The sequence below is a fragment of the Gavia stellata genome, chromosome 3 (genome assembly GCF_030936135.1).
Source record: "Gavia stellata isolate bGavSte3 chromosome 3, bGavSte3.hap2, whole genome shotgun sequence".
In the NCBI taxonomy this organism is placed as follows: Eukaryota; Metazoa; Chordata; class Aves; order Gaviiformes; family Gaviidae; genus Gavia; species Gavia stellata.
The window spans coordinates 71,220,624-71,241,889 of record NC_082596.1 but is presented as its reverse complement, the minus strand read 5'-3'; the positions used below and the strand labels follow the sequence as shown (position 1 = coordinate 71,241,889).

The 21,266-nt window shown below is 37.5% G+C and overlaps 1 protein-coding gene across 1 annotated transcript in view; it reads right to left on the bottom strand.

Moving 5' to 3' along the window:
- Window positions 1-7,842: 7,842 nt before the first annotated feature.
- The window catches only part of LPCAT1 (lysophosphatidylcholine acyltransferase 1), a 63,662-nt gene continuing 50,238 nt past the window's right edge, over window positions 7,843-21,266 (bottom strand). The window contains 4 exon segments of the mRNA XM_059815647.1: window positions 7,843-8,021; window positions 13,216-13,354; window positions 16,658-16,756; window positions 17,664-17,817. Of these exon segments, the coding sequence (XP_059671630.1) occupies window positions 7,843-8,021; window positions 13,216-13,354; window positions 16,658-16,756; window positions 17,664-17,817 (571 nt within the window).

The window sequence follows — 21,266 nt, the reverse complement described above, 5'->3', positions numbered from 1 at the left end:
AGTACATAATACAAGGTTAGCAGATGCTTAGTCTTGGTCCTCCTCCAGGAAACAAAATCTGTCACTTCTAAGGAAATTTACTTCTGACTTCTAACGTTGCCGATTTACACGGCGCTCTTAATACCCTTAGAGCGATTTGAGAAAGCAATATAAACAAATCGCCAAACACAAAAAACTATATAGACAAGCAGCTGCCATGGTTTTGCCTTTTGTCCAAGTATATACAATTGCTAAGAAGAGATGTTTAACTTAAGGAATTCTAATCCACATATTTAAAAATACAATTTCATTTTGAGATGTTTACCTAAAAACTGCTTTTGTAGTCTGGAAAGTACAGCACTGGCTAACCTAAACCTCCCTTCTGAAATATAAGAAATATTTTGCTTGAACTTCATTATAAAAGAAAACATAGAACAAAAATATATACTTAGGGCATACAAGATCTTTACAAGTTTATTTTTTTAGCATTTAAAATACAAAATTGTCTTCATGCTGGATAGTGAATAAAAGACATGTATTTGGGTTTTCCCCATATACATTCATAGACTTAGAAATAACCTATCGTCAGATGAATTTCATTTCCAGTACCATGGTAGGATGAAAAGTGTCCGAGCTTCAGCTTTCTTCAGTATCTGTGAGGAGACTTTGTTTGCTGTCACATTTATAGATGCTGCGTTCAGAACTTGGAAGTAAACAGGCACACACTGAAAGTGACATAGTGAGTCAGAAGTCAATCCAATTTAAGGTTTCATTGTACTGTATTTCTAAATTTCATTTCTTATTTTTCATAGGAACAAGGAGAATCTCATAAGCTCTTTCAGACCTGCTGTCACCTGGACACACCTGCAATGGCTGAAGTGTGGGAAAAGAAAAAGCAATCCTTTACCTAACAGCAGGCACAAGCTAATGCAGTACATGGGTGTCATTACCAGAACAGGACTTTAATATTCACCTGCCGCTTACAGCTCAGGGAGAAAAGTCCATGAATGTCACTTACGCTTAAGAGGCAGCAAGGTCTCCCTCAGGCTGCAACACACCTACAAAGAACAGACAGCACAAGCAAGAGCTAGGGATACAGAAAATTGAATTCACCAGCCCAAGAGGCAGAAGAGATCCTTCCTTACTGTGGGAAAAGGCCAGCTGCACAGTGAAAGTTTTGTTGCCACGCTAGCCTTGATGGGCTTTTCTACTTGCTGGTTCAGGACCAGAAGTTCAGCCTGATTTTTCTCCAGCTGCCTCTTCAGCTCAGAACTGCCACTCTCAAATAACACCTCATTCATAATATCAAAATAGAATATTACAAAAGTCATTATGACTTTTCTCTTGCTTCTAACATTTTTGGTCAAAGTGAAAAAACTGAAACTTAACACTATATTGTCAGATTATCATATAGCACCTTTTTCGAGATCCCTAGGCTAACCTCAAATGAGCTCTGATGTTCATATGGCCCGGTGCAATTTAGCTCTGAATAAAGAAGCATGACAACTATGTTGGTTAAAAAAAAAACCAAACAAGTTAATTAACTTACTTGGGTGCAATCTGTGCTAAGGTTTCTACTGTTCCCATTCCCAGAGACTGTTCATTTGAAAACGGCAAATACGTCTTTACTGGTTACAGATGGCCTCCCAAAGTAGCCTGCACAGGAGTACTCTGCTCTGCCACTTTGCTAAAGAAAATAGAATAAGCAGCCTCTACCATCACACAACTAGTAAAATTATTTTGCCTAACGAACTTGCAAGACAGCTAGGCAGAGTGCCAACTGCTGCAAAAAGGTCTCAGCATATTTCACAGAAACATAAACCCTCCATTTTATAAGCCTCTTAAATCCTCTGCTCTCTTGGTATCCCCCACTTTAGTTTAATCCCATTACACATGATAAAGTACATCATACCATCTGGGGGAAAAGAAGCTGTTTTCTACAAAACAGATCAGTCCTCCACTTGTAAAAGTCAAAGTAATAATTATCTTGAAATAAACCTGAAAGGTTTCCTAGAGAAACTGTCTTAACTTGATCACTATGAGATGCAGGAAGTATTCACAGACGCAAGTCCAGGCATATCTAGTGGATGATCTCTTTGCTGCTGCATTCTCTCAGTAGTTTTACCTCAGTATTATGTAATTTATACATGTTTTGATCAGAATGTGTTGGTGACTAACATGTATACCCAGTTCACTGCCTTAGCTAATGCCTAGAACGATTGTGTTTGTTCCTCTGAGGTGGTGCTGGACAATTTTACCTTTAAGGAGGTCTTACATGGTTACTGTCATGGTTTGAATACTTTTTTCCAGTCTTCAGAGGAAAAAGGCAGGGAGAGCAGATGAAACCTTACTGGCTGCACTGCCAGTGACCTAGACATTACTTGGATACACGATGCTGCAGTACCTTCAAGAAATAATCCTCTGACTGTAGCACAGCTGGCCGAATTTCTACCTAGCCAGGACTGCAAAATTACCTGAATGACAATCTCAGTCTTCCTGCTCATCTATGAAACAGGTGCAGTTTTGCTGGACTGATTAATTAACAATTAATTAACAACTAATTATCAATGGCACTGATGACAAATTCTTACTTTCCATTTTGGACTGTTGGACCTACTCTTCCTTCTTTTTTGTAAAGGATCTAGCCAGATTAATTCGGTTTATTTAATTTAAGTTTTCCAAATTAGCTGAAGTTCAGATACCTAAAAAGGAACAAACCATCTGAAGTGATTGGTTCACAGGGAACTTTTGTGCTTCAATATGAGTTTAGGAGCCAAACTTAAGTTTTGCTAATGTAAAACTCTTGTCCAGCATACTTGTAATTTCTTCATTCTAGAACACTCATGAAAGTGCTGCTAGAAAAAAACCCAGAGGCTTCACATTAAGCAGAATGCAACATTTCTGAAGGTCTTATGACCTGCACTGACCTAAAAGAAAATTAATCTGACTTGGTCAGAGTTTTTAAATCAGAAAAATTTTTTCCTCTTCATCCTAGTTCAGTCCGGTAATATATGCAAAGCTGTGCTTACAGTGTTTTTCTGAGATCATGGGATCTACAGCACATGCTGCTCAAGTTCTGCAACTTGTATTCTTTAAGTCCTTTTTTTTTTTTTCTTTTTTGAAATGAGAATACCATTTTTGAAGGAGCAGAGCGCAGAATGTGACTAAAACAGTTAACACACAAAGCTGTGCTTACTGCATGGTAACGTAAAATTAGGAAGACTAATTTAATGGTGATACCAAAGATGGCCTTGTAAGGGAACTCATAAATTTATAAAAATGCATCTGCTTTAGAAAATTTGTCAAGCTATGCAGATGAAGTGCAACAATCCCTTTTCCAGAAAAATGTTTACAATATTTTACGAATTAAAAAAAAATATTCCAATCAGCCCAATGCTTAAACTAGCTAACAAACCTATTCAGCTTGCATGAAAATATTAATAAACAGCTATGTACAAAACTATTTACTTCTGGCAGCTTTGTCACTAAAGAAGTTGCATCACTTCCCCGCTACACCTGTGTCTCTTTTTCAACCTTTGTGACCTAAGGATTTATACCTTCAAAGTGGGATTAGCAAACACACACAAGCCTGGTTGCTTTTTATCATAGTAAGATTATTCTAGCTACAATAAATGCATTGAAACATATAGTGTAATTCATTGATATAAAATTAAGTGTACAACCTAATTTCTCCATAAAGTTTACAATTGCCTGTAATGCCTTCTAGGCGTATCTGCTTACAGCAGCAGACTCCTGACAAATCTGTAATAGCACTTGCCTTACTGTGGTAGAGACACTGGTATAAACATGCTTTGCACCTCCTAAACTTTTGTGTCTTTTTAGTGGGGCTTTATTATGTTTGAAGAAATACAAATGAAGCAGAAAAGACTTTTTAGATAGCTTGGATTTCGTGATTTTCTGTGTTACTTTCAATACATTCAAAATAGAGAGTATACTTGTTCAACCCATTCAGAATAGCAAAGCTTTGGCTGGGCCTCTCATACAATATATAAAAATTTCAGTCTAATGCAAGAGCTCTGCTGGCAAGGGATGGCAGCATTACAAAAAAGTAGTAAAATGCTCATCAGAAATGTCAAATGCCTTCACACCCCTGCATTTTTTGTGTAAGGACCATTTATTAAGTTAAATTGTGGCAAAGAACTGAAGTTATTTCTTCATATGTCTCCCTGTAAATTTAGGGGCTGTTGATATCACCAGTTAAAATAAAAGAATGCCTTTGTAAAATCTGTAATATTTTAATTGAAAAACATTTACATGTCAATGGTGAAGGGGAAAGGAAGCTTCCACTTCTATTCTGACATTGCAGCAAGCCACTGAAACCTGACTGTCACAACCCAGCTGTTCCACAGTCGGGCACCTTTTAAAAAGGCTACTTATGTGGAACAACTAAAACACTTCAGCAGAGTTTGATAGATGAGTTGTAATGAACATTGCTACAGCAACGCACTGTGTTACAGGTCTCAATACAGCCCTCAATACAGTCCGAGTTTACCACCCTACAGTAACATGGCTTTTCTGTCACTAAAAGGCAGTCTAATATTATCGCCTTATTATTCTACAGATGCTAAAATCACCTGAATTATATTAATTAATCTCAGCATTTGTGACATTATGCATGATCTAACGATGTTTCCATGCAGGCTGATCAGGACTTCACCCTATCATTCATCATATTATGTCTCTAGCTTGTTCAACAATCTGACAAAAGAGGGAGCATCACAATTTATTACAGAATCTAAGTGTTGGTTTGTAGTTTTGTTTTGTTGTTTTTTTGAATGGTTGCTTCCACCAAAAGTACTTGCTCACCAAGCAAACAACATGTTGGTCACTGGCCTTCAGCAGCAGCAGCTCTGGACTGAACTCACTGACGCGCACAACTTTCCATGCCTCTGCACCATGCAATGTGGCATTTAAGGGCATGTCTATTGCAGGCTGCAGCGCCCTTCAACCCAAACACTCTGTACAGCTTAGTTGCACACAAGTGCAGTTATTACACTCACCAGAATTAGAAAACATCTCCCTCACCAAAACGAATATGAAACAAATTAACCCTTGGGGACCTGTCTTCTGAAAACCAGTTACACACACCACACATGCAAATTAGGCACACTCACATTTAGCCAACTTCAGTCAGCTTTCTTTGCTCTTTCACAGATGTGGACAGAGTATCTCTTCCTCTGGAGCTTCTCTCACCTCAAAGTTGTCCATGGGATACGAAGCTTACCTTTTTCTTCTTTTCCGACATGTGTCTTAGGGAACTCTATCTCATCCCCTGCACTCTGAAATTCTCAACTTCCCAAGCTCACATACAAAGCAAAAGATAACTATCTTAGCCAGCCAGCTTGAGCTACGTGCCATAAAAAGTCTTGTAGAGGAGATGTGATACACCCAGACTGCAGTTCATGTGCCTTCCCTTAATACCAACTAAAATACATACTGTATTATCACAGAAAGTAGACCTCAGGACATACCCCTAGGACCCTGAGGCACAATCAACAAAATCAAGCGTCTCCATCTTAGCTGTCTGTCTGTTCTGTTTTCAAAACCTCCAGTGAAGGAAGGCTCCTCACCCTACCTGGAATAGCCCATTCTCCTTAGCTTAACTAGGTGTATTGTAAGAAAATTTTCCTAATGCTTAACTGGTGTTTTAAATTAATAGCCTGCATCTACCATCAACATGGAGAAAAGACTGTTCTTATCTTCTCTATAGCAACTTTTTCCGTATTTGAAGACTGTTTTCACATCTTCCTTCAGTCTCCTCCTCTTTGGATTAAAGAATACTTTTTATCTCTTTTTTTGAGTACTTTCTGTTCTCCAGACTCTATCCAGCTACTCCCCATCTTTCTCAAGTGCCTCAACATGGACAGGTACTTCTGGTAAGGCCTTATCACACCTTGGCAACACAGAAATACCACCACGCTTCTCACAGGCTACACTGTTGATGCATCCCACTATAATGAGTATCTTTTCTGCAGCAATGAGTTAACAGTGCTCAGTTTGTTGTACTCTCTAGCATCCCTGCCCCAAGATGTTTTATGCAGTAATACCCACTCCCTCCTCTGTTTGTGCAGTTGCCTATTCCTACCTAAGTATAGTTCCTCACATGCCTTATTTTTCCAAACCGTTTCTCCTATTTTTCATGATTGGTTTTTATTCAAATCTTGTCTGCTAGTCTGCTGCAGTGCTGTCAGCTTGGCATGCATTACCTAGATAAATCAAAAATGTAATTATTACCTCCAAATGAGGACCTACCTCTACATCCCCCCCAGAAAGCATAATTTCTTACATTTTTTTTCCCCATACCCTTTCTATTAATGCCAGTTTCAGTTTGGAGACTTGCTACATAGAGTTAGAAATCCCTAAGGACACATTCTAATACCCTAATAAGCTTTAAAACACCTCCTGCTATTTAAAAAAAGTAGTAATAAAAGCATTTGGTACAAACAGACTTCCTTCTGCTAAAATTCCTCCCTTTCAAAACTAGTTTTAAATTACTCTAACACGTGAAAGATTCAAATCTCAACAGTTTTCCAGTCACAAAATCATTGTATTTTAGCACAGCCCTACAAAATTAGTGATAGAAATGATTTAAAAGTATTTTTTGTTTGTTTGAAAGTAGAGTTAACATCAGAGTTATTTTGTGACAGAGTCCTCCTTCCTACTCCTTGAGGCTTTTGTCACATTTCCTAATCAGTGAAGCTCTGTGGTTTTATAATAATTTAAATTTTTCTCTGAGACCTCCATTGGTAACTAAGGCATCTGGCTTTACAAAAGGAAAGATAAGAAACATTACTAATATGAGTGTTTTAGGTTGTTTTGTGGGGTTTTTTTAAACAGTTCTAAACTATTTTAAGTTTCATATACGTTATATGCGGTATACGTAATGTTGCTATAGAGATTTAACTAGCATTTTTTCAGGATGTTCTGCAACCTTTTCAAACTTGTGCTGATACAACAAGGTTTTCGAAGTGTGTTCCATGCCTGCTACAAAAGAAACCTGTGATTCCTGATAAATCTAGATTAAATACAATTGTGTAAACGTCTCCCATTTAAAATGCTGGGTGGACATGATTTGACTTGGTTATAAGAGAAAAGCACAAACAGTTTTGTCACGTATTTGCAAACAGTATGTGGCATGTCAGTTTGGAAAAAATTCACGTTTAATTGCATCTGGAAGATTACAGTAGAAAAGTGTTGGGGTGAGAGATAAGGAGCCTTTCCTTTTCATTCTACCATGGAATAAACTGAAAGAGAAACAATTTTTCATTCAACAATAAAAATAAAAAGTAATCCTTAGCAAGTTCTTGCATTATTGTTTCCAAACTGTTCACCGAAACCAAAACAAAGGGCCAAAATGTGCTTGCCTTGCTCAAGAGAATAATCCCACTGAAATCAACAAGACTGACTATGCAAATATGGACAGCAAAGTTTGGCCCCAAATAAACATCCCCATAACTAGGGAAAACACTAATCACCAAAGTGCACTTAACACCACAGTAGCTACAGTTTCTTTATACATGCACAGTTTGTGCGACACTTTGTACATGAAACTAGCCAATGGAATATAAATAAGTGTGCCGCTTCCTTTTAAATATAAACATTAATAATGAAGCACATTCACATTTTTGCCTTTCAAAGACCTTTTTGAAAAAAATAAAAACACTTTCCCCAAAGTAACCTGGAACATGTTGTTAAATATAGCACATATGATTCAAAGAACAGTATTAAGGTAGGAGAACTTTCACACACAAAACTAGTATTTGCTGTATAGTTGGAGTGACTTATGAAAATCCCAAGAAAAGACAATCCTCTCACCAGGAGAGGAAGGTAACAGTTGCAGTGTTAATTCAGTTTCTTCTGCTTGTTTTTATCTTCAGCATTTTCAGGGCTGAAGTCAGTACAGATACCATTAGGAGCAGAAAGAGATGAAGTCTCCAAGCCACTCTCAGCTCCCATCTGATCAGCATAGAGATAGTCTTCTGCAAAGTGTGGGTGCAGTTCAGCAAATCTGTAGAAGTCATCTAAAAAAAAAATGTTGTTACACAAAATCAGCTATTTGAAACAGAAGAACACTAATTTTGAATACTTACACATATATAATCACACGATCACTTTGGAGAAAAATAGCAGCAGTTAACGTAATGCTATCCCCATAGCGTGTTTTAGATTCTCAGTAGAAGTTTACCACATCCCCAGAGCCGAGATGCTGCAAAGAGTTATCTAAGCAGTCTTAAAACACTTCAGACCAGAGCTTAGCTTGTATGGTAAAGGGGTAAACAGGCTCAGATTTGCATTAAAATGCATGAGGAGCACCACATGCCCTGACATAGCATCTCACTGTTCACTGGGGGAAGGGCAAAAGCTCTCCAGCTGAGGAACAATGAAAAGCAAGAGTAGTGATTTCTTAAAATCTGGGAAGTCTTCTGCAAACATGCCCTTTAATGCTTTGCACTCATAATTCTCTTCAACTTAACAGCAGCTGTCATTGCTGTCTTCTGCTTTCAAGATTTCAGCATTTCAAAAGTCCCAATATTTTAGAGACTAATATTGTGAGAAGATAATTAATTTGTAACACATTATGAAAAAACGTGATTTTAATGTTGGATCCTAATAAGAGAATAAAAAGAGTGAGATTAGTTCTTGGGGGAGTGGGGAATCCTTAGCAGCAAGAAGTAACATTTTGTGTTAAAAATCAGACATTGAAGCCTTGTCACAATTTGCCCATATGACTGTTTGTTCAGACATGATTTGAACACAAGATATTGTACAGGATCCAAGTCATAAGAAGCTATTCTTATAATGTAAACTAACACTGGAAGAAGCTGGATGCAAACTTTATCACTAACTCAGTCACCCACAGCATATCACACACAGCCCACTCAAATTCACTGTGTTATCTCAGAAGGGCTCATGATCAGACGATGCTGTGAGTTCCCTGGAGTGCAGCACAGAGTAGAGCTGAAGTAGCCTTTCAGAGGAGTGAAGCCCAGTTCCTCCTGGTACAAGTTGGCTGGTGTGGAAGAAGGGAACTACCACAGCTTTCCCTCTCTGCCACCCTTCTCTGAGATGACATGTTTTTCTCAACATTGCAAAGGCCAAGGAAATGTCATTTGGCTCACAGGCGCACTGAAGCTGTAGGTCAACCCTGCCTCTGAACTGTTTTAAAGGAATAGGTAGGGAGAATGCAATAAACGTAATTTCATTCTTCTGCAAATAAAAAAGTGGGTATCCTTGATCCACAGTTTATATGTATCTAAAGTATTTTGGACCCTGTAACTTCAACAAAAGCTGACGATGTTCGGACCATGAAAACCAACACTACCATCTATGTTGAAAAATGTGTAGGTACAACAGGCTGATTAATCATGCAAATGATAAAGTCTTCAGATGAAATGTTTGAAAATGCATACAGCAAAAATTTGGCAAGTTCAACTTTTTTTAAAAAATAATCTCATAGCAAAGAATGTGATGCATCTGACCTTTTTCAAGAAGGAAACATGGAACTTTCTTTTATATTTAAAATATTCAACAGTGGTAGTAGTTGCAATAATATATTAGAAACACTTGAGTGCAAAATGATTCATCAGAATCAAAAGTTAAGCACATTCAGTGAATCCAACTGACTATATTATTTTTCTGCTGCTAACAAGCACAGAGCAATCAGCTATCAGCCTTAACTGGGTCTGGCCTGCAGCAGGAACATGAAAGCATTACCTTTTTTCACATGGACACTTTACATCCATCCCAAGGATCTATTCCTTTTTTTAACAACACGTATAATGTCTGCATCACATTAATGACCAGAAAAAAATAGCCTTTTTTGGGAAAGGTCATTCTGATAATAAGAAAAATATAAAAATTTCAACCAGCAGTACCAAATGCTCCTTACAGTAACATTAAGCATAATCCTTTCCATATGGGAAAGACTAGAATACTTACTGTAGATGCCATTCTAAGTAATTCTTCAAAAAGCTACTGTATTGTTTCAGAAAATAAATTCAGAAAATCCGTTGAAGTAGTTGTTCACACAAGTGTGATAGTCTACATCCAAATCAGCATCCTGACAACTGTCAGGATCCATCCCTCAATGTTTTATCAGTACTGAATCCAAATGAAAAACCTCAGATTCCAGGAATTGAACACGATAATGTTTCTGATAGATTCAGTAAGTAGACATTCTGTGTCTTGCTGAAACAAGTCCTGAAGATATTAAGGAATATTTATCAAAGTTGTACACAGCAGAGCCCAAAGAAAAGTGCTTGGGATCCCATTTACCACATTCATCAGAAACGTGAGACAAGGTGATGTGGTAAGAATGAGCTATTCCAGCATTACTTCTAGTCGCAGGTCTCATCTTGGAGCTCAAGCTTAAAGCAACTGTGAAGCATTAGACTGGAGGAAAAAATCACCTTAGTCATTTACTTGGGAAAAAATCATTTTGCTTCCTACCTCTACGAAGAGGAAAGAGACAAAAAGAAGGAAAGAACCCAAAATGGAGTTCTTTAAGACTCCTGTCTATATTTTTGCATTGAGTATGCATATGTACTACAAGAACTTCAAGAGGTTTTTCTCCTGCCTTTACAATACCCCCCTACTACTTGATGCTTCTGATGGAAGCTCTGTGTTCATGAATAGCCTCTAGTTTTTGTTCCCCCTCAGCTACACAATTACTTTAGTGGACGGGAACTTAACAGGATAATGCTGTGGTTAATATAGGTAAGGATACTACATTTTAAAGAACAAGTAATTCTTCCTTCTCTGAATGTTCATCCATATGGGTATTCACAATATTGCCAATCCCCCCTTTCTTCTTCTTACCAGCATGCAAGGCAGTCTTCAGAACACTTTCACAGTCATCATTTGTCTATCAAGAGCAGCTGTAGAGTTTCCCAGAATTTGTAATGCCTACCTATGGAACCTATTAAAATTCACCAGAATCATCTCAAGATTGAGAAGAAACCTTGCCTCTCTCTAGATTACAGTGAAGGGATGAGCTTTGGAATCAAGGTGCATCTAAACAGTTAAGCCAACAGCACACTGCTTAAGAGAAATTATATGCAGATCTTTGGCAACTAGTGTACTTTCAAACATGTGACAAAAATTCAGACTTCTAACAATTCAGATCCAATATTACTCATCTAGTTATACAATCTCGATTTTGCTATTGATTATTCTGTTTACCTGCAACCTGAGCTTTTCCTTTAGGATGAGATCTCTGCCTTCAAGGACTCTCCTACATGCGCAGCAATTTATGTTTGATACTTTGGATATTTTATTTTTTTGTTCTTACAAGTAAGACTGAAGACTTAACATTACTGCTTCACATCCCAACACCCTAGAAAGAAGGAGTTTGTGAGCAGACCCCTCTGCTGTGTGCATCCAAAGTAATGTTCAGCAGTCTTCCATCAGATACAAAGTTTTGATTTCTCAAAACCTGTCTGGATAAGGCCTTCAGAAAAGGTGTAATCTGCAAGTTTTGCACCTCTCCTTTCTCAGTATTTAAGTGCAACAAATTGAGTATGTGGAAAGTTGCACACATTCTCAGGAAAGGCAAGAGATTGAATGTTTACACCAAGAACTTTCAAGACAGAAATGCAATACCAAAAGTCGATTTTCATCTTCTAGTTCTCTACCACAATAAATTGGACGTTTATTCTTACTATTAAGCTTTCAGATATGTTAAAATATCAGTGCAATGTTTATATTATAAAATGAGAACTTCTCTCTGAAAAAGATCCAAGCAAAGTTTCAAAGAAATGATGTAAACATCATCCTACTTTGTGTAGCCTCACAAAAGCCTACTCCCGACTACAGAAAATGAAATAGTGAAAATGAGAGCTAAGCACTTCAGTGGTCACTGCTGTGGCTCAGTGGTCCAGGTTTTCTTGTGATGGGAACATAGCATGACCACTTAGGGGAAAAATGCAAATTTAAATGCAACTATGTACTATTAAAGATTGATATTAAAATATTAATTCTTTGGTAACTCACATGAACTGGTCTGAGTTCACTTGTACACTTTTTCAAATTTCACTATTCTCAAACAATGAAGTGTGCCAAAATTAGGGTTCTGCTAGGCTTACCAGCTGAAGATTCTGTGCTGGTATTTTTGAAGCTGGTGATGGTGGGGCGGGGGAAGAGTTGAGTCACCACCCAAATGAGTTGGGAGAGAAGGAGCAACAGAGATAGGCAGGAAAAAGGCAATAGCATAGGATGAACATGGAAATGCTGGGGACATGGCAGATGAGAGGTACAGAAAGGAAAGGGGTAGTACAGCAGGAATGAAGAAGGCAAGACATAGCAGTCAGGAAAAAGGGGGAGGGCAGTGGCAATGATACTCATTCCAATAACTAAAATAGTTCTGTAGTTGAAGCTTTACATATATATTATATGATTGAAACATAGCAATTACTAGTGTAGAAATTGTGTTTTACTAACACTGATGTCTTAATTTGTAAGATTTTTACAAATTAAATACATGCTGATTATCCTGAAGGAAAACCACTATAACAGGGCATGTCATAAGCACTTCTACTGGAGATATATGGTATGTTGGCTATCAACAACTCAGTACTTAAATGTTAGTACTACATTTAGAACCTTATTACATAAGAGATGAAGAATCTGAAGTAGCACACAAGTACTTTGATTCCCAGCATAATCTATTCAACCAGATCTCACAATTTTTTAAATGCAACTTTCTCACCTCCATACCACCTGCATTAGACTACATATTGAGCAGCCTGGTTAATACCCCCCTCATTTCCCCTGCACAAACACTCATGACTTATTTTCAAACAGGCTGAGAAATTATTATGGGAGTAGAAAATCTTACATCCCCCTATATTCTGGGAGGGCAGAAATAGTGGGGAACAGATACAAGAGTCAAAACAACAGGACAGAGCTAAGATAGCTTTCTTAAAAATATGTATTCATATACATGGAAGTCACAGAACAGAACATGCTGAAAGACCTAATCCAGGTATTGCCTGACTTATTGCGGAAGGGAAAACATATGAAAACATGTAAAGCTGACATTTGATATTAAAGGTGAAACTCAAATATTTTTTTAAATGTAAATTTGTCTGTAGTGCTTCTACCATTGTTAAAGTCAACAAGTCAACTAAAAAAGGTAAAGTTTAATAAATATAACTGGTTTGTATATCAACATGAGTTCAGACAACTTTGACATTTTGTGACACTTAAAATACTTACCATATGTAATCTCTCCTTTTTCTTCTTCATCTACAGCTCTAAAAAGATGCGTAACATTAATCTGTGACACACCCATGGCAGTCTTCAGAATTTGAGCTAAATCCTCTTCTATTATAGTTCCATTTTCTGACTGGTACAGCTATGAATCAAGACAGCAAGATAAATCATTGCAAAGTTGAATCCTAACTCCTATAAACAGCACCACACTAAGAAGTTATACAAAATTAAAATTTCATACAGGAAATTCTAGTCAATCTGAGAGTGATGTGATCTACTAAGGAATTCTGATGAATTTGGGTAAGAGACAACATTGATTATCAGTTCACCTGTGCACACTTAGAAAGTAAAGCTTGCTATATTCAGAAAACACCCTTGGTTTACATGCCTAACCACTGGCATTTCAGTGATATTCAGAGACAAGACTGTTTAACACTATACATGTTTTGCAGATATGTAACTGAAAATAATTTTTAGTCCATTGAGCTATGTGTCCAAACTCCAAGACAGTCTATGGAATCAGCAGATATATTTACGTCAGCCTAAAGCACATACCATTTCCATTTGGTCAAATGTAAAACTCAAGATTCCTTTGACCAACATCCAACTGAACTGACAGGCAGTTTGCATAAAATGCCTGCATCTAAATGGCGTATTAATCAGAAGAATCCTACCCCATAAAGTGATGAGCCTATAATTTTCTACAAATACTTATTAAAATTTCTAGAAAAATAATAATTTGCATATTCTTAGGTCCTGAAGCAAAGAGTTTCCTCATAGAATTAGCTTTACTACTGACAGGAGATTGATAACTAAAAATAATTGTTCATAGTCTCATTCTATCTTTGAGTATGTATAGTGTTTTCCCCTGAAAAAAGGGCCTGAGTATTTCAAAACATATGTAACAAATGCAACTTCATCAAACTTTCTAAAATAACTCAATTTACCTGTGCAATGGAAATTGAGACAAGAGTTTTTGAAATACCCTTGTCTTGTTTTCAAGCATGACAATGCTGCAAATATTGAACCGTGTAAAAAACCCTATTTTGGAAACTTCCTTTTAGTTTCTATACATCATTGAGAAGGTGGAAACTGATGAGATTGAACAAAACAGGCATAAGGATGTATTTTTCACACAAGCAGAAGTTGCTGTCACGAAACAGCACACCTCCATGGAGTAAAAAAGTCAGTGGAATAAAAAAAATTCAAGTACCGTGGAAGACAACATCCGTGTTGAAAGCAGGAATCTTGCCTTTTCCTCCCTAGCACCTAACTTGCACACCGTTTCACAAGGAGTAGGGGCAAGGACAAGACACTTGTTTAATAAAACCTCCTATATTTTTACAGATCAAGTAGTCAGAAGGTGATACTTGATGTTAGGGCTCACAAATGTCATACTGGCAAGATTTACAACACCCTTTCGTTTCCTCAGCAATTAGGAAGGGAGGATGCGTAGCACTTACACTGGAGTGCTGCTCTTAGACTTGATTGTCATAATCCCCCCTTCTCTTTTAATTGCCCACCACTTTAGAACTCTGGTGGCTCAGTAACTCCTATTTTTCAAGTTCTTCAACCATATACTAAACACTTCCACTTTGAAAACTTGTTCAGCTACTTGAAATGTTGCACTTTATCCCTAAAAACAAATGACAAGGTGCTTTGTAAAAAGTAGCACATGGCAGAGGACAGCAACTGTTCAAAGTCACACATTCATGAACTGGCTAGATCCTTCAATGGCTCCCAATAAGCTGTGCAAATATCTTACTGTACATGAACCCAGGAAAGGGGGAGAAACAAAGGATTAAAAAAAAAAAGGTTCTTTCCCTTTTTTCTAGAATACTGTGAGCAAAATTTCCTCAGCTCAAGACTTTTTTTTTTTTTTTTTTTTTTTTTAACACTTCCAATCATCACTAGCAGGATAAAATGAGCCATACCTGCTTCCCCTTGCTGAGTGCTTCCCCTTCTTCACACACGCATAGAACTTCTTTGCAATTTACGGTTAACTTTATATTTTGCAGTTAACCAGGGAACTCAAAATTATGTATCATGAGTTGAAGAATATAGCAGATAGTGAAGAACAAAATTTTTAAGAAACAGTTCTATTAACTTAAAATTAGGTGCTTCCAAAAAGAAAATAATTGCCTAATCTGAGCTTTTCTTCCTCTAAAATGGGAGAAGTATATTGCACATTATGCATCATGACAGCTAAATTTCACTCTCATACTGCCCAAAAGCCACCTTCAAGTTTACTTTAAGCTTGCTCATTTTAGTACGAAGACACAGAGCTGACCAAACAGCACCTGACCATTTCTCCATTATATAGATCAAATGGAGTAAAGTAAGGGCAGAGACCTTTCTGCTCTTCCCTCAGAAGCAGCAGTAAATAACAGCAGCTATTAAAGGCAGATTTCCCCCCATATTGTAGGAACGAAATATTTTTGTTCCTTCCTCCTTTGTCAAATTTGTTTGATACTGGCCAAGGAGTAAGAATGATAGATGTGAACACTAAACACTCACAGCAGCCTAACTTCTTTAGCAAAACATAGTTAAGAGAATACAGGTATGCTGAAGAACCTCAAAATAACTACTCAGAAAATAAGGCTGCCATGTAGTACGATGCAAATGAATGTTCTCAACTCCATGCATTCACCAGTGATGACAGCATCAAGAGTTAGTGTTACTGAAACTGAAGAGTGCTAAAGACCATGTGCCTTCGAGGCAAACGGAAAAGATGATGCAGGACGCAGCAGAGTTTGCGTGTTGAAATAGCAGTATTAAAGAAATTAATTAAAAAGTAATAAATCAAGGTGGCTGACAAACCCACTGGAATGGCAAACATTAAGTATTGCTGCTGTCACTTTCTCAAAAAGCCTGCATTAACCATCTTTGCTGATGCTACAACAAACCACTGAGCCTAGAACAAGAGCAGGAGCACTTCTGGGAAGCATAAATCTGTGCAGAGACTGCAGGACAAACACCGAAACACGGTGAGACTAAGAGGGAAGAAAATATTATCAAGGAGATAAAAGGGCGTAAAAAGATTAATCTCTATTAACGTGCAGAAAAAGTTTTAAAATATTTTATTAACTTGAAAAAATAAGATTTGATTGAAACATTATAGAAGTAGTGAGCACAACTCATTAGCCTTTTGTTTAGACGAATCAATACAAAGGACTTTAGGTTTGAGACTCAATGTGCTGAAAAAGATTCTACCAAAGTTCCACAGAGAACAATTTCAAACCGCAAACTTCCATAATTTTACATGACTTAGGCTTGCAATGCATTCCCTCTGAAGATGACCTCCTAATCTAACTTCCCATTAATGTTATTTTAAAATGTAATTCAGTATTAAAAGGGCATGTGAAACAAACTTGTTAAGTCTACTGGCAGTATTAATAATTTCTAAAAAAAAGTAAACTACATAGAGGAAGAAAATGCTGCTTACCTGAAATGCCAACTGAATTGTTTCCAGAGTTTTGGATGGCTTACAGACAACTGACAGAGCAATGACAAATTCCCGAATGTCAATTATGCCATCTTCATTCTGTGAAGGAAAACCTCACCTCAAAATACTGCAATTTGTCTTAGAACTTTTATAAATAACTAACAGTTGCTAAAGATGCAGAATATTCAGAAAGATCATTACATATGCCACTGCAAAAAGTCTCATTGAAATGGAATTAATTCAGGGCAAGAGCCTGGGTCATCAAAGCTCTGCAGACCCTTTTCAGAGTCTCAGTCAGAAGTCGTAATTCAAAGATTCTCGGAGAACAGTGCTGCTACTGTCACCCTCCACTTGCATATTTAAGACTTTTACGTTAAACCATCTGAATTACTGGGTCGAAATTAAAATCAGAGAACCAGAGGGCAAGGTAGCCTAATTTAAGCCCTGAATACATGACATCTGCTCTTTGGTTTAAGAGATAACACTGTGGACATATCTATCTCCTGGTCCAAACAGCACCCCATCCAGACAAAGATAATAGTCATCTCCCCATCCTGACTCATTGCCAGAAGAATGAAAAACTGGCTCATTTGCCAACTTCCTAGGTCCTTCAGGTTTCAGGCATTCTAGAAGACAAAGTGATTTATTTACAAGGTAAGTGAAATATCAGCTAATAGGCATTGCATTCAGCTGCAACAAGCTGCTGCAGAGGTTTAGCCTAAACCCATCTTTCTTCCTCTTCATATTTTACATCTAGAAAGAAAATCAGTTTTGTCCAACTGATACTCCTTTTAACTTCTACCTGAATGAACGCTTTATTTAGTTGATGATAGGTGCTCTTATGTTGCTAAAAGGGAAATGCAGTAGGCAAATACTGTGATGAAGTGCTCAAAAGCACTTAGCACTGGCCGAAATCAGACCTCAGTGTATTCAACTGGAACAGAATTAGGCTAAAACAGAGTTTACCAAAAGCAGTACAATTTTTAAGCATGATGTTGTTTCTTACCTCATCAAAAAGAGCAAACATACTTTCTAATGTGTGAGAAACTGGAAATTCCAAGTATGCTGAAAATTCTTTAAGATCAACCTTTTCTTTTTGCATTTTTATGGCACTTGCAGCATATTTATCAAGATCATCTTCAAGTGTTTCTGGCTTCAGCCTAGAAAGCATATTATTTTTGCACATTTTAAAAATAAACCCAGTTTGAACAATACAAATTTCAATAGAGCAAATGAAGCAATGGATAATAATGGTGTAAAACATTACAAAATCTGGAATCAGAATTACTAAGCAATTTTGTAATAAAATAATGTATTCCTGTAATTTTAAGGCTCCCATTAGTTCCTGAACTGTATTAGAAATTACTGCAGGGGCTTAGGAACCCTGGTCAAACTTGTGTCCTTTATTCTACCTTGATTATAAGCCGTATGTGTAAGCAGTTCAACATGAACAAGAAACAGTCTAGAACTAGCTAATAAGAAAAACCAGGCATGGAGAACTAGGTGGGATTTAGGTCACCCAAATATGGCCGTATTGTAGGACAGCAACATAAACCAATTACGATTCCAAATTTACTAATGTCACTGAACAGGAAAGACGTGATGCATCTTGCCTAAAAGAAATCAGTGATTACATAATAGCGATTATACTGTTAATCTTGTTTGTCAGTCCTCATTTTTCACATTCAGTCTGGAGTTGAACACCATTATGAGGTGACCCAAACAAAGTTATAGCAGTTAATACAGCTGCAGAAATTCCCTCAGTCCGTCTGACTGCAAAACCAGATTTTGACTGATGAATGAACAGCTTTATATTTATGCAGGTATCTACTGCATGGTTGGTTTTTTTTGTTTGGTTTGGTTTTGGTGTTTTTTTGTTGTGTGGTTGTTTTTTTTTTTCCCTTGCTAAGTCAAGCTTCCTGTTTTCGCTTTGCAAAAATAAGTCTTACTATGAATATAATAAATGGTGCTGCAGGTATGTGGGGAAAAGTAAATTCCCTCCCTGATACAACATTAACCAAATCTTGATCACCAGGTTTCCTCTGAACTGATTTAGGGTAATGTAGGCATCCAAACTTTCCAATCTGAAGACAAAAGAAGCCAATAAAGTCTTCTACAATATTCTTCTGCAGTTGTTTGTTTTGCTGTTTACCGCTGCAGACAAGGAAAAGCAGTTATTTGCAGAACTCACAAGCTCACACCAGAATTATTCCCAGACTACAGCTGGGACTCCTCAGCAGCTTCCTCTCAGTGACAAGAATGAATAAAATACTTAATATCAGCATTCTCAGGAGCTTCTGAAAAAAGGTTACAGCATTTCTGATAGGAAGATCACCTGATATGTCAGCTCCAGACCTTGATCACTTGCTGAAATGACCCTTCCTAAAAATCACTGCTTTTAAGTAAAAACACAAGTACTACGCTTTCTGCCATTACTTAAACAGACTTACCAAAAGTGTACTAACTGAACAACGCCAAGCTCTGTATTTCTGAATTCTAGGACCTGAACGTGCAAGAATTCTTCCAGAGACCCATGGCCCCTACAGAACATTCATATGTTCTCCATCCTGGCATTAAAACACCTATCTTAAGTTTTGGTCCTAGACAGTATAAAAAGGAGAGTGAAACACTCCTCTGCAAACATTCATTTCCATGATCAAGTAGAAAAGTAGCAGGAACAATGACAAAGGAATCCATGGAGGATTTGAGATGCACACAGAACTCAGGTTCTCACATGCAGAATTACATATAAGAAATGTCCACAGATAATACATCCCCACTGTAGTAGCCGAAATGGATTTTAACTGTAGGATGAAGGACAGCTGGCATCTGAATCCTCCCTTGAGCTAAGCCACCACTGACACAGAATACGGTGTCTTAACATCTGTCTCTAAAACAGAGAGATTTTTCAAGATTAACAGTTCTGAACGTTAAATCCTTCACAGCAGACTTCGCAAGGAAAACCAGATCTCTGAAGGTAGGATATTTTCAGCATAATTACCACTATTTTTAGCAAGTGAGATGTCTTACCTCTTTAAAGCTAGTTTTAGTTGTATTTGACTATTTGAAAACAAACTCCTTTCTTGCGTGCTGGGAACCTGCCAAAAAACTTCTAGTGTCTCACAGAGCTGGAAGTTGCATAAGAACAGCTGGATCTTGTAGCTAGCTACTGTAAACTGCGAGCTCAGAGAAACATGCCGTAAGCCAGAAAAGCACAATACATTCAGTTCACGTTTGCTGATGTACTTCTGTGCAACTTCTTGTCATAATGGAGAAAGGATACTGAACAGCAGCAAAACTGACCTTCTGCATACTCTGGCACACCCTGCCTTGACCCACAAGGCAGGGGCTATCACAGTTGGTATTTGCTATGTTAAGCCTGATCCATGATCACTTCCTGTAATGGACAGTATTGCTTTTATAATGAATGCAGATGGACAACATCCTCCAGAGGTTTTGTCTTGTTATAGATGATCTCTGAACACTCTGAAGTCATGGCACTCTTAGTTAGCTGTGAGGGGTTATTACTTTGGGGATGCAAAGCTCTACCTACAGTCTGGACCACCATTTCAGGCACACATGGACAGCAGAAGTTTGCATTTTAGTCTGGATGGTAAAGGCTGTTGAGCAAGAATAGATAGGCACCAGGCCTATGAGGTAATTATCTCCTCCTTTCAGATCTCACAAGCCTATAGGGGCATTGCCTAGTAGGATCCTCGTGGCCAACTGGATTAGATAGTATTGGAGACTAGTGGTCCAAATGGAACTACTGTTTAATTCAGGTCACTCTTACCAAAATACTATGGCTTTTAAGAGACAGCAGAATTGATTCAACACAAGTAGGTTTACTAATACTGAATTTCACCAGGGCCAGGGAGTGTGTAAGGAGGTAAACCTTGCAAGCTTGCTAAGGTTGCAGAACATTCTTCCAGGGCAGACATCACTAGTACCCATCACATGGGTACAAGACACCAATAATACTCAGGCTCAGGAAAACAAAAGAGATAGTTAAGGATCCAAAAAGAATTCCATAATAAATTGCTGCCCATCTTTCAAGATAAAAATTACTAAGAGTAACCCTACTGAGAAAGCTAAGAAACCTAGAAGGCAAGAACAGGGGATTTTTCTGAAATCTGACCTGAAAAATATGATTTGGTGCAAACCGTACCTTTTAAAAGAAGTGGACGCAATCAGCAAAGCCATACTGTCTTCGGTGAAAAGTACAAAGAACCTGAGAATCTGTGTACTAAATGCATATACCAGATCAAGAACCTGCCAAACCAAACCGTCTTGTGCCACACGTATACCAATAATAAAATACATATTCACCATGATACTATACTATATTATGTTCTTGCTGTACTTTCTATACTTATAGCTTTTTGATGCACAAAGTGGAAGCTAACTACGATACTGGGAGAGAAAATGTACCATCTTCTAACAAGCATCAGTGCTGCCTAACCTCAAAAAAAAATTTAGAAAAAATAGATAAAATCTTACTTTTTAAAGAATTATTTGCCAACAAGATTTCAAATTAATAAGAAAAGTCAGGAAGTAGAAAACAGTGACTAAAACAGAAGGATGTGAGACACATCTACCCTTGCTAGAT